Source organism: Esox lucius, chromosome 24 (genome assembly GCF_011004845.1).
Source record: "Esox lucius isolate fEsoLuc1 chromosome 24, fEsoLuc1.pri, whole genome shotgun sequence".
In the NCBI taxonomy this organism is placed as follows: domain Eukaryota; kingdom Metazoa; phylum Chordata; class Actinopteri; order Esociformes; family Esocidae; genus Esox; species Esox lucius.
Genome location: NC_047592.1, coordinates 5,024,727 through 5,038,573, shown reverse-complemented (window position 1 = coordinate 5,038,573; position 13,847 = coordinate 5,024,727). Strand labels below are relative to the sequence as shown.

The window sequence follows — 13,847 nt, the reverse complement described above, 5'->3', positions numbered from 1 at the left end:
ACACAAACGTTTACTTAACTTTATTTCACTGTCAACTTTTGGAAGTAATCTCCCTCAACGTTGCACAGCAATAACGTAAACGAGTCCAGATATTATTTCCTTTTTAATTGATTTGGCAACAAACGTTCCTTTGCTATCCAATTAATAACAGTGAAAAAATATTGGGAATAGAAGAAAACAATTCAGCAAAAGTAGTATGAAAAACATTTGTTACAGCAATTGGTTTAACATACTGGTATTTTATATTCTTTAGAAATATGTTTTTAAGACAAAAAGAAAAAGCAGAAGTGTGAGAAAAAAAATTCACACACACACACACACATTACAGTTTTGAAAGTAATCTCCCTTTTTAAGAAAATGAAGACACTTTGCTCCAGTTAAAACAGAAGGAAAATAAGACAAATCAAAAAACCTACCTTGCCATTATCATAGTGTCTATTGTAATACTTTCTCTATACATATATAACTCATTTATTTGCAATTGTTTATTTATGCTTCATTTTAAGTACACTTACAAACAAAATTATGAAACTCACACAAAGTAAATCTCATTTTTTGGTGTCAAAAAAGATAACACACTTGCATATGTACTCTTAAGAACACAAATCGACAGCGTTTCACCACAATTAATTTCCCCTCAATCTATGTCACCCTCTGAGGTCAGGCTCTCACACCATGCTCTCCTAACTACAGAAATACACACAGAATTAACTAGCTAACACTGTTCTAACCACTTCAAATAACACATGTAGCTCACTGCTCCTATTTTTTTCTATCAAACACACACAACAGCTACATACCCTTGTTCCTGAGGTGAGAAAAAAAAAAAAAACTTTTCTCAGCTAAGGAAAGATTTATGTCACACTATTAATGCAAGTCACTTTTGCGAGGTAAAAAAAGCCTTCACTTCATTAAAATTAGCATTTCCTTTACCAAGGCATAATGGTCTGCCGTTGTGTGGGTTTGATTATGTTCCACCTTTTGCGTTTGAACAAAATCTTATTTTGTAAGTGTTTTCCAGTCTATTGGGGTGAGAGCAGAGGCGAGGCTCAGAGCTAGATGCCTACCTCCAGGCAAAGATGCCACCTTCCAACGAAGTTAGCAAAACAGCATCCCAATAATAATAATAAAAAAAAAAATAGTTAATTGCACCATCTCGTAATTTCTATGAGCATCCATAGAGTGTAAGAAAAACAAGGCCCCGGTGAGGAAACCAATACAGTACAGAAACGACTATACTAGAACCCACTTCTTCATTTGTGTTGATACTGCACGACGGCAGCGATGTGTTTCATAATGCTCCCGACGGAAGAACGGATATGCAATCAAGACACGCAAGGGGGCCCGGGACCTTAAGGTCCAGCGCCCGAAAAAGCTCTCATCAAAAGAAATGAAAGAAGAAACCTTCCCCAACTTCTTGAAGGCCACCGATCAGTGATTTAATTACTTACTACATTGTTAACTGAGTATTACGCTATTCCACAATGAGAACAGTAAAGATTACCCGCAACTACAATGCTCTGGGTTAACACAGGGGCACTACAGTATGGCTTCGCAGAGATTGCTCTCGGGCACAACACGGCAGGGTGAAGAGTCAGTGCCAATCAGACCTCATCTGGACCGGGCCTGCTTCTCTTGGTAAAAGACGGGTGACTTGGTAAAAAACAGATGCCCCAGTTCCATTTCAGGTTCTAGCAGGGTTGGGATCAATTAAGAATTCAGCTGCATTTAAACTAGCCAAATCTCACAGGAAGGAACATTTTAATGGAAACAAGCCTCGTTCACTATACAAATATTTTTTCGAAAGGATATTTTACTGAATAACGCAAGTCAGTCATACCAACTAAAATATTAGTGTGATTTTATAACTTTGTGCTCTTCTGGTTAATTATTCTGGAAAATAAAGTGTTTTCCAGATATTTAAAACATTAAAATGTATGAAATTCAAAAGGGTTTAAGAAGGTTTTCATAATTATTTCAAATTGTTTTAAAGATGAATTAGTCAGAAAAACAATTAAAATGTTCAACATTAGTTACACCAGTATTGGTTTCAAGAATAACCGCTTTGAATTTGCTTCGTTCAATCCTGGTCCATGTGTGGTGTGGCCGAGTCAAATTCAAGAAATTAACGGTGTGATTCAATACAGAACTGAGCACCGACATAAGTCTCTAGCCCGTTCCCCCTCACACCACATGACGGTAAGTGTAAAGAGATCGAATAGGCGTACACTGCAGACGAGCCATCCTATAGAAGGAACAAGGTTTCCACCAGATTGGCTTTACCTAGTCCACACCTCAGTCCTGGAAACAACATAAGAGGCGGAGTTAAGGGGGTCAGGGGGTTGGGGCTAGGGACTGAAATGGAACCAGGTCTTGGGAACACCCCGGTCCACCCACCTGGACCAGGCCGCATCCTTCTGGGTCTCTTAGAACAGAGAGCCATTGGAGCGAACCGTCCCTCTGATGGGCAGGGGCGTAGCTGTCCATTGGTCAAATGATATGAAGTTCGTGTCCTGGGGTTGGCTTCCACTTAAAGACAGCTATTCCAAGGTCAGTATATTTCGGGGCAGGATTCCCAGCTGCCTCTCTCCTTGGCCTCCCAGTAGCCTCCCTTATAGATGTGAGTGGATTCACCGGTGACAGGGTCCTCGCAGCGCTCAAACCACTGTGCTGTGTAGTTGTCCTGGTAAGTGCCTGAAGGGAGGGCGTGTGGAATTTAGTTTAATGGACTCACCCCCAAAAAATAAAAATAATCTCCTGTGGTTCGTTTCACATTGCTGTATGTCGTTATTTAAGTCCTTGACTAGTTCAGGCTCATGTCATCCATGCTAAAATGGTGAGGATTAGCTAGCTAGCTGACCAAGCACACAGCTATGTGTTATTCTGAGAATGTATTTACGTTTCCGCAAATAAAAATCAGAAACATCTCAGGGTGTTTCTCCCCCCGTGGTCGTGCTCTCGCTAAACCAACCAACCCGTCTATTTGAAAAGGAAGTGGAAAGTGCGAACAGAAACAACAGTCAAACGGGGAATACTTGCTTTTCAGGGAAGGGTCAGTTAAAGATTCCTCATCGACAGCTTGTGGGAGAAGAAATGGGGTCACAGAAGTGGATTAAGGTTTACCTTCAGTTTCAAATCTTATCACATACCTAACAACCAAGACAGACGGAAAAAGGTTTCCCCTCGCTCACCTTCCTCCGACTCGCTGGCGGCGCGCTGGCTGACTGCCTCCCGCTCCCTCTCGCGCCGCACGCCGCGCTGCTTCTCCTCCAGCCTCTGCTTCTCGGCGTTGGCCTCGTCCCACTGGCCCTCCTCCATCAACCTCTGGTCTGGTCGCCGGCGGCTGTCCGTGGGCGCCACGCCCTCCTCCGGCTCGTTCAGAGTCAGGGCCAGGTGGGTGAAGAAGTACATTGTCTCCGCTCCCTCGCTGAAATTCAAACAGAGGGAGACGTTCCAGCGCGACCGTCGCTCAACCAGAGTGGCATCTACGCTCTAACGACGTCAGCATAATTCCATGTGCCGAATCGGATGCAAGCAATTCGGAATGCCACAGTCTGCCCTCAGCCGTCAACCAGATCGGTGTCTAAGCCTCCTCTGAGGTGATTTTAAAAGGCACAACAGCGTGGTGCCGTCACCTAACTACCGTCTATCAGCAACACACAGTAAACATTGTAGGTACTAGAGGAGCAAAGCCAAGGTTTTTTCTACGTGTCTTCATAGTCCAGGACGTTGAGATACATTTCGTATGAGGCGACAGTATAAAATATTAGCCACTACTGGACTTTTTTTTTCTCTCTTACAGACTGATCTGTTTAACGGCTTAAAAGAAGAAAGGAAAGCATTCTAGGCATCTCATCCACTTCTATGAGAAATCTAATATCCTGTGTAGTTTATTAGACCTGTTAAAAGTTTATCGTTTGGTTCTACATTTCCCAGCATGCAGTGCTGGCCTTTTTTTTGAGAGAAACTGGGAATTTTGACAGTTACAGGATCTTTCCAATTGCAGGTGTCAGGCAGGTGAAGAGGACGGACACGCCAAAAGGGGCCGGCCAGATGGACAACTCACGGCAGCGGGTTCTTCCTCCACAGCTCCTTGGCTTTCAGCGTTTGGTAGACGGTCTTCTGTCTGCCCTCGGTGCCGTTCTCCCCCATGGTGCTCTGCATCACCCTGGAGAACTCCATCTTCTCGTCCCAGGTCCCGGAGAGAATGTAGTGGGCCTTCCCGTCTTTATCCATCACCACGCCAGTCACCTGGACGAAGATTGGAGGGCGGAAAAGAGGGAGACGGAGGAGGAGAGCGTCAGGCAGAGACGGCGGCGGGGAAACGGAAGCATAGATCCAATGGGAACCAGGAGAAGGAGTGGATTCAAAAGCACTACCAAGCACACCAAGGGAAACGACATTCAGGTCTCCCTGTGCACGTCTCTTACCTTCCTGGCTACATCCCTGGAGAAGTAGCTGTACGGAGCGAACTTCAAATGGCAGCGGTCGCCTGTCTGGTGATTTATCACGTCAATCTCTCCTGACTGCAAACGGGGGGAGAGAGAGAGTGAGAGAGAGTGAGAGTAACTGAGCCGGTGCCCGTCGGCGAGGCGAAGCGGTTGAGTACGTCTGGGGTGCTCACCTGGTCGATCCACAGCTTCCCCACTATGATGTTGTGGACGGTGGTGGTGACCTTCTTCCACGTGTAGTGGTGGTTGGTCTTGTTGAAGACAGCGTGGATCGTCCCTGTGGGAACGGGAACACAGGTTGCTGTCTCAGCCGAGGGCAGTTTTGAGTCACCACGAATGACAGTGAACGAATGAGGGCGAGGCCTGATCGTACATCACCACCTCTGTATTCAACACGACACCTGTAAAGGCACTGAATCCACTGATAAAATATTCCACATGCTTGACAAACTCTGATTTAAAGCCGACTTCAACTGGTACACCAGACTTGGCAGAGGATACTTCCCTGGTGCAAACTCCTCCCGGTAATATTCCCCACCCCCTACGACCCAAAGTACAGCATTTTATTGGCCAACAAAACAAAAGACATGATTGACAGGTATAAACCTGTTGTCCCTTACCTAAAGGCATGATTGACAGGTATAAACCTGCTCTCTCTTACCTAAAGGCATGATTGACAGGTATAAACCTGCGCTCTCTTACCTAAAGGCATGATTGACAGGTATTTGCCCCTGAACTTGCTGGCTACAGCGATTTCCTGCCTTAGAGTCCAGCCTCGGTCGGAGATCACGTGATGGGCAGCTGCAGGAGGATGGTGACTCACCTGAAAAGACAGAATCATTGGTTGATATATGAGAATCAATGCCGAAAACAAAAGAATGATTCAGTCATTTCACACAGATTCACGCCTGTTTCCGAGGGGATGTTGGCAGAGCATGGCAGTCACCGGGGTTGCGGGTTTGATTCCCAAGGGGGACCAGCACTAAACGTTTTTGCACACTACTGTCAGTTCCTGGACAACAGGGTCTGTTCATTTACAATAATGTTCATGTAAGATTTGCCGAAACTACCACTGGACCAGCCGAACAGAAATCCCTGGGAACCTTTTGCTTGATGCACAAGGAGGTCTTTACTCACTTCTACTTCAGTCCCAGCATTTCTGTCGGCCACCTGCTGCCGAATGAGCCCCCCGCCTCACCTGTTCGCACAGTGACCGGTAGCCCGTCTCTCTCCGGCGGTCCAGCTCGAAGGTCTCCCCGAGCAGGGGGTTGAAGGGCTTCCCCGTGCGGTGGACCGTGGTGGAGTAGGACGAGACGGAGAAGGCCGCCACGTAGCACAGCTGCTCCAGGGAGCTCTGGCATTTGGCCGCCTTGTCCAGGAGCTCGTAGTACTCCAGGTCCTCGGACAGACGCTGGAGCATGGAGATGGGCTCGTTGAAGTTCACCTGGGGACAGACGGACAACGGGGCCAAAATTACCAGTAGACATTTGCAGATGTTTCAAATAATCCTTTTCTACAACAATGATCCGAGTGCCAGAGATGTTCCCCATTTAAACTCTCTCGCCGGGCCGAGGGAAGCAGGATTCTACACAGTGCCCCTTTAAAGTGTTTACCAGGCTAGAGGCTTGAGGCCAGACGAGGGAGGAGGTCAAATGTGCTACTCACAGGCATGGGGATCTTGGACAGCTCCTTGCCGATGCAGTTCTTCATGATGCTCCACAGGTTAAGTGAATAGTTGGGCTTGTCCGGGATCTTCGTGCGCCTCTTCCTCATTGGTTCCATTGACTGAGGAGACTCCGGATTGATGGATGTCAGCTGCTCGTCAAGCTGTCAATAACCGGGATGGGGAAACAGGGAATAGGGGCAGGCTGATGAACCGGAACAACGCATGAACATTAGAAGTACATGGAGGTCTTCCCGGTCGTCAGGAACCAGATGGGGAACGGAGACACTCACCGACTGATCGTCAGGACAGAAGTCACTGTTGAAGACGCTGACATTGCTGCTTGATCTCCTGGTCAAGACGCAGAAAAGAACAATCTTGTTAAATACGAAGTGGACTGAACAGGAATACAGCGCTCAGGTAAGACAAAATCACATGCATCTAAACTGTACATTATTATGTAGCGTTGCTGTATTGGTTTCTTAACATAAGATGTCTTCTATTAACTTACTTCAGTTAAAACAAGACAGAAACATTATTTATGGAAAGTGCGTGGGTTCCAATATATTCAGCTGCAATTTCAGTTCTGAGACACCAGGAGGTCTTCACTCAGCAGTGAGCAAAAGACCTCCATGTGCATCTAGCAAAACAAATAATGCAAGAACTGCCAAAGCCAATGATTTAATCTAGTCAAATTCCTCCATCTGATGTGGTAAATCTGACAGAGATGTTTCCCCTCTCTCCGCCAGAGAAGAGACTTGAAAATCTCGTCCCTTTAAGAACACACCCGGCTGACCAATCAGACGCGGCGGAACACACAGAGGGTGTACTGACTTGTGGAAGTGGGGGTCAGCGGGCACAGTGATGAACTCTGGGGCCTCTTCCACGGCGTCAAAGAACTCATTGTCATCGTCCTCATCACTTCCTTCTCCTTTGGCGGTGGCAGAACCTTGGAGGGAAACAGAGGAGGGGCAGAATGTCAACATAACAGTCCTTGGCCGGCGCCCACGGAGCAGGCACGCATTTTCCCGGATTGGATTTCCGGGTCTATCGCTCTCTCTCGCGACTCCCTCGGGTGAGGCGAGGTCAAGTAGCGAGGAGGAGGACATTGAGGGGAAAAAAGGTTTCAACGAGAGAGCCATGGATGCAAACCGGATACAACTAAATAGTGAAATGGTGAAAAATGGGGTTCAATTCCTTCCCTAAATTTTTTCCCCTGCATATTTCCACTTAGAAATCTTCAGGCTACAGTTCTGGGATCAAAAGTTAACCGACACGGCCTCCCCTACGAAGGAGCTCTCGATTATCCTCACAATTAGAAGGTCCGGCGTGCGTCTTACCGTTGCTGTCTGCAGAGGTGTTGCTCTTGAAGGCCCTCTCCAGGTGGTTGTGCTGCTTGGCCAACTGCTCCAGGGTGTCCTCCAGCCGCACCCTCTGGTCCCGCTCTGCCTGCAGGGCCTTCTGCCAGCGCTTGCTGTGGGCTTGGGCCAGGGACAAGAAGTCCCGGCATGCCTGAGGAAACGTTACCCAGGAGGTCACGGAAATGCCTCAGCAATGTCACACTACTGCCGCTGGTTAAACCCTACTGCCGCTGGTTAAACCCTACTGCCGCTGGTTAAACCCTACTGCCGCTGGTTAAACCCCACTGCCGCTGGTTAAACCCCACTGCCGCTGGTTAAACCCCACTGCCGCTGGTTAAACCCCACTGCCGCTGGTTAAACCCCACTGCCGCTGGTTAAACCCCACTGCCGCTGGTTAAACCCCACTGCCGCTGGTTAAACCCCACTGCCGCTGGTTAAACCCCACTGCCGCTGGTTAAACCCCACTGCCGCTGGTTAAACCCCACTGCCGCTGGTTAAACCCCACTGCCGCTGGTTAAACCCCACTGCCGCTGGTTAAACCCCACTGCCGCTGGTTAAACCCCACTGCCGCTGGTTAAACCCCACTGCCGCTGGTTAAACCCCACTGCCGCTGGTTAAACCCCACTGCCGCTGGTTAAACCCTACTGCCGCTGGTTTCACACTGCTTGGACTGTAAAAGTCACTGTGAGCACAAGGGAATATACAGCTCCGGAAAAAAATTAAGAGACCACAGCACATTTTTCTTTCCTTTCCAAAAACGTCGCATTCGGTGCGTCTCGGGTGTGTTTTGGTCAATACCATCACTGGTTGGTCTTTACCATCAAGTGGGTCTTTCACGCAGCTTGTGAGTTTAGGGAAAGACGTGGGGGAGCACTGACACTCACATTGATCATGGCGTTCGAGGTGATTCGGAAAAGTGTGGCCCTCTCCGTCACCTGTCGGATCTTATCTCCGGCCTCTCCAGTGAGCCGCAAGCTATCCAACTCAGACAAGGACCTGCGGGTGAAAAATCAACTTGATACATTAACTGTTAATACCTTAACAATCAGCGCAGGGCAAATCGCATGACTACAACTATTTGGGGTTTTTCAAAATAATCAAATGACTTGTAAGAATCTCCTGTGGAGAGTTCTAGAAAGAATCTGAAGCTGTGCCGTGTAGCATTGATCATGTAGCGCATGTGATTATGTTTCCAAAACGAATGCAGATGGTGGATGACATAATCACATAAGACAGTTTTTCCTGGTAAAAATGGGCTGCTTTCTGTTTGCTGGATGTCTATATACTGTTGAATGTCTGAATTCCGACTGTCCAGAATTAAGTGAGCAAAGACACACCCAGGAACGTGTTTACGATGTTAATGATCTTGTTTGTTGAGATCAAGGGCCGTGAACACATTCTAAAAATTGTCTGTTCAGTGAAGAAATGGAGAACTGAAAATCTGCTGGCTTCTTTCTCTCTTAGAATATGGTCACAGGAAATGTTGTAGAATTGCAGTAAAATTGGTTCAAAACAGCAATATTTTCTCTCCGATTCAAGGGATAATGTTCTTGATACTGGCAGTCAATTTACAAATCGGGCGTTGCAGGACTTTTATTTGCATTAGTACAATAGGTACTAAATGTGTTCAATAAATTAACTATTTAGGGTGTTTTGAATTAGTCTCAGCTAAACTACCAGAATGTAAAAAAAGACACATATCGCTGTATCTACCATTAAAGTGCATCAACGTTTGACCAATCCGAGGACACGATGTACTGACCTCTGCAGTGCCGAGCCGTGTTTAGAGATGAGGTCATTGCACGTGCTCAGATCGTCCACCTTGCTGCCGAGCGTCCTGAGGGTGGACTGGACCTCAGAGCTCTGAGAACCCACTCCTTGGCCTGGTGGGGCGGAGGGCGAGTTCTGAGGGAAGTCATCCCCAGAGTCATCTGAGGACAAGGTGCAGAAAAGTCCCAACAGTAAGATTGAGGAAGAGGATAGATTTCACTGTCTCAACATAACACACAAAGGCTTCCGGTTCAAAACACTAGGTTTCCCTCCCATTCTCAATCGAGGACAAATGTTGGATTCTATTGTCAATTTGGGAGAGCTTGTTGGCCAAATCTACACCATACACACACCTTTACCTCCTGGCACTGCTGCCGACTAGCAGTGTGTGTGTGTGTGTGTGTTTTGGAGGATGGATGAGATGTTTCAAATAACCGCAGCAAGTCTATTGCAATATAAAAATATTAAATGTAAAAATGAGTGTTAGGATCAAATCGGCTTAGCATAAGCCAGAATTTTCAGAGCACAACTTTTCCCCGAAATGCAACAGGTTAGACCTGAAGGCAAATCATGAGGAACTGAAAGGTCAAGCGCAGCATTAACACAAGTCTGCGTAAAGTCCAAACCAGTGACTAGTCAACAACATGGGGTCATTACTGCAGGAATAACACCAGATTTATTAACACAATCAACAATATGAAATCACAAACAAAATATATTATACGATTGTGATTTTCATTTTTTCAAAAGAAAGCTTCTTATTACTTAAAGTGAATAACTGAAACTGCTTTGCCAAAAGAATAAGAAAACCTTATGTCATTTTCCACTATGGCTTAGCTATGGAAATTGACATTCAGAATAGGAACCCATACCCATCAAGATGTAACCTATTTTAGTAATAAGATCAACTTAACTAAGCTTAGGTCTTGAACCATATTCTCAGGGACCCTTATTTCAGTTTTGTTGACCTGAATAACACTTGATTGACTAATAAAGGCCTTGATGATTAGATGTCAAGTCTAATCTGGTGCACAAGCATAGGAAAAGATCAAATACATGGAATGGCTGGGGGTCCCTGAAAAGAGCGTTGAAAACCGATTAGGAGATCTTTACAGTTCTGTAAAATTACAGAATTGTGGGTTCACAACTTCTGACCGCTATTTTAAACACTACCAACAAGTATGACAAAATTGTAAATTGGTTGATATCCTCCTCTACTCTTCTGTTATTTAGCAATAAAGAGGTACTGCTGTTTTAATTACCACATCAACAGCTTTTATTAGGCTAATTCTTCCCCACAGACCTATTGATGCAATAACAAAAAATATTAAGACAAGGGAATATTGACTTGTATGTTAATTTTTAAGTAGTAATTATCTTTACTGTTAAACAAAATGAAAAGACAATCAATTCCTTCCTTAATACCAAGTTGCTGCTCAAAGCATTGGTCACAGTCATAAAACACTATCCTGGTTTGCGATAAGAAACATCAGATGGAGCTGTTTTTACCAAACTCTGCCTGCTAATGGAGGGGAGTATTTTGCTTCCATCTGTCCTATGTTACTCGAGCACTATTCCCAGACAATTTCAGCCAAAAACGTGACATTGTCCGAAATAAACTAAAACAGAAACAACTTCTCTCAGATTCAAAATTAACATTCCAAGTCCTGGAATGCTTCTTTCTAGATTGACTGCTCAGAATCGTGAGCTTCCATCCAATATTCTGTCCTTTGAAACAATGGGGGAACCCCTATACGTTCAAGGAAAAATGGCAAAGGGGTATTGTAAAGAACTATATGAACAACCTACCCACTCAAAAATTTACCTCAAAAGGTACTTCAAATGGCTCTTTGAGAAACATTTAAAAAGGGGTACCCTGAAGAACCCTTTAAAAGGTTTCTCTGACAAACTTGTCAGGGTTCACCAAAGTTTTAATAATAAGAACCCCAGAACCACCCTCCAATACCCATTCCTTTTTGGAGTGCACTCTGGACCCAAACAACTGCAGAGCATTGGAGGCTGCCATTCATTTCCATTAAACCTAGGCGTCAGTGTAATGGCTCTTCAAAAGAACCTCCCAGTTCAGTGTGAATATTCGCTCTGGATCGCTGCTTAAGAATTTGACCCAAGGCTCAAGGTGAAGAACATCCAATATGCTCACACAAGCGGTGTTGCGTTTACTGATTAAGCTCAGCCATTTCCACGACAACCCAGTGTTATTCCCCTCACGATATGAAAGCCTGAAAGGGCATCCCGATGCTCCCAGCCAGAACGTTACCAGACTCTGCCTGCATTCGGGCCGCCTTGGCTTTGGCCAGCTCCAGGGCGGTAATCCAGCGCTGCCTCTCCACCTCACAGCTGGCCTTCAGGTGGTACGTCTGCGCCCCTCCGTTGGAGATGACGAAGTTGCACGCGTCGTCCACAGCGATGGTTGCCGTGGCCAGGTTGATGGTGCCTCGACACGTGTGGCCCATCTCCGCCTGGGTCCTGGCGAGCGGCGAAAACAAGCTTTAGAAAAACAGCCGAGGTCGTCGGAGATAAAGCTAGAGCACTCTGTGCAACTATTAGGGTCAAGGGTCATTTAAAAAACGCAGACACTTTGTACACAGTCCCTAATTTCAGGGCACTGAAGGTGTTAGGACACTTCATTTGACAGGTGGCTCCTGGTAGTCAGATGCGTTCTTGTCACATTTGAGTAGACATAAGATCTGTCAATGTCGATAGAAAATTCTGATCTTTGTGAATGGGTTTCCACTGCGTGCTATTAATATCACTCAAACCAAAGAGGAGTCAATTCAAGTTTCATATAACGGTACAGAATAAAAAAACACTTCCAACTCAAGCACTTTTGTTTATTATTTGGTCACAATGACTGAGTTATAACACACTTTACCTGTAGTAGGAGAGCAGGCCATTGCTCAGGACAAACCACCTTCGCTGGTATCCTTTAATATAATTGGTCCACTTGAACACCCAGCCTTTGTATGTGTCTCCAGCAGGAGCTGGACTGGGGGTCTTGGGCTCCGACATAACAGCCCCCCAATATAAAGATTCAGAATAGGGCCTGGTGTTACCATACAGGGAAGCAGACAATAGATGTAATTGCAATGGCATCATAATGGGCAGCCTATGCTGGGTTTATACAGTCAGACCTACTATTGGCAAAAAAATGGATCTGATTTACATTTCATGCTTTAAGTTATTTGGCAGACAATCTGATTAAGCAGGACCTGCTGTAACGCACGCCCACACCCCTGCCATCGTATCTACCATATTTTTGCCAACTGAGCTACATGGATCCTGATCAATCAAAATACTTATCACGCAACAACTGATCCACATTTGTCTGCCAATGGTAGACAGCTATGTATGATATCAGATGTAACTGATTTATTGTACTAATTTCCAGAATACATGGTGGTGTTGACATAACTCTGAGAGCAAACGGACAAGGGTCAATGTTACATAAAAAAAAAAGTTCAGTAATTAAGTTGATATTAACTAGCTAGACAGTTAAGTAAAATTACACAGCATATTAAAAGCACGCCGAGCATATCTATCCCATTTACAACATTGTAGCGTTGGTTAATTGTATTACATGAAATTGTATGTGGTTTTTACAGTGTATTTCATATCAGTCATACCATAACGGTTTCCCTTTGTGGAAGACAGATGTAACTAGCTAGCTAAATAACAACGCTAACTCGAATTAACTGGCTAACTTCCGCTGTGACTGGAAATGCAGCGTAATTCTTAAGACAATGGATTGAACATTAGTAAAATTAGCTAGCTTTCTTCCTAATACGGTAGCTAATTAGATATATAGCAGAAATCTGGCAATACTACATAGAAACTGTGCTGAAAAGTGAAAGGTAGTTTAAATGGTAGCTAGCTAACCTTTGTCGATAATTTCCAACAAACATATTCACTTTACTATACCTGTATTGATTTAGATTACGCACTACATAATTTCAAACTGTATTGTCCCTGGAAATAGACTGTAAACATGTTTACGCACATAACTCAATGACATACAGAAAATTACAATAGTGCAAGTGAGTGGAAACATCTGTTTACCTTGACGTGTCCGTAATTTGAGATGTGCAACCAGACACCCGGTGGCCGTGAAGTCACACAGCTAACTTTGACAACCGCTAATAATAAGCTACGTACTGCAAAGATTCCGTGATGACATTGAAAATGCAGTTAGTCATCCAATTTTTAGCTTTTTTTAGTTAGACAATAAATCGTGTTACTGAAACCAAGGTTATGCCACACAGCTACTAGCTAGCAGGCTACCTAACTCGGCTAACGGTGTCTCGTTGGTTACACCCGGTGCTACACATTTCTGCTTCGAATGTTTTATTTTTTTAGTTCCACCTTCTCATTTCGACAACAAAGCACATGTTCAGTTAGCTGGATAGTGGCTTATTAACGAATACACAAAGACAACATTATTTCTCAAATGTACCTTATTCAAATCATACTTACACTGGATGAAATCTATACTGAATCGGACAGATTTAATGGATGCACTTCAAATATACTAGCTATAGTAGTACTGGATAATAGACAATGCCACACGAATATTTTAAGTTTCAA

The 13,847-nt window shown here is 44.9% G+C and overlaps 1 protein-coding gene across 3 annotated transcripts; it reads right to left on the bottom strand.

The window, feature by feature from the left end:
* Positions 1-33: 33 nt before the first annotated feature.
* On the bottom strand, positions 34-13,697 carry LOC105029485 (oxysterol-binding protein 1). 3 transcript variants are annotated; one of them, XM_010902862.5, is made up of 17 exons: positions 13,323-13,695; positions 12,139-12,309; positions 11,524-11,732; positions 9,238-9,406; positions 8,360-8,471; positions 7,455-7,626; positions 6,949-7,063; positions 6,408-6,465; positions 6,117-6,278; positions 5,650-5,895; positions 5,154-5,274; positions 4,625-4,728; positions 4,431-4,526; positions 4,067-4,251; positions 3,192-3,427; positions 3,040-3,078; positions 34-2,694 (listed from the first exon to the last, which is right to left on the bottom strand). In XM_010902862.5, exons 2-17 carry the CDS (start codon positions 12,273-12,275, stop codon positions 2,552-2,554), a joined length of 2,304 nt encoding a protein of 767 aa, XP_010901164.1. In that variant the 5' UTR covers positions 12,276-12,309; positions 13,323-13,695; the 3' UTR covers positions 34-2,551. The 3 variants fall into 3 exon arrangements, with proteins under 3 accessions (XP_010901164.1, XP_010901165.1, XP_019899102.1); XM_010902863.5 differs by lacking the exon at positions 3,040-3,078; XM_020043543.3 differs by having other exon boundaries at positions 2,586-3,078; positions 13,323-13,697.
* Between the last annotated feature and the right edge of the window lie 150 nt (positions 13,698-13,847).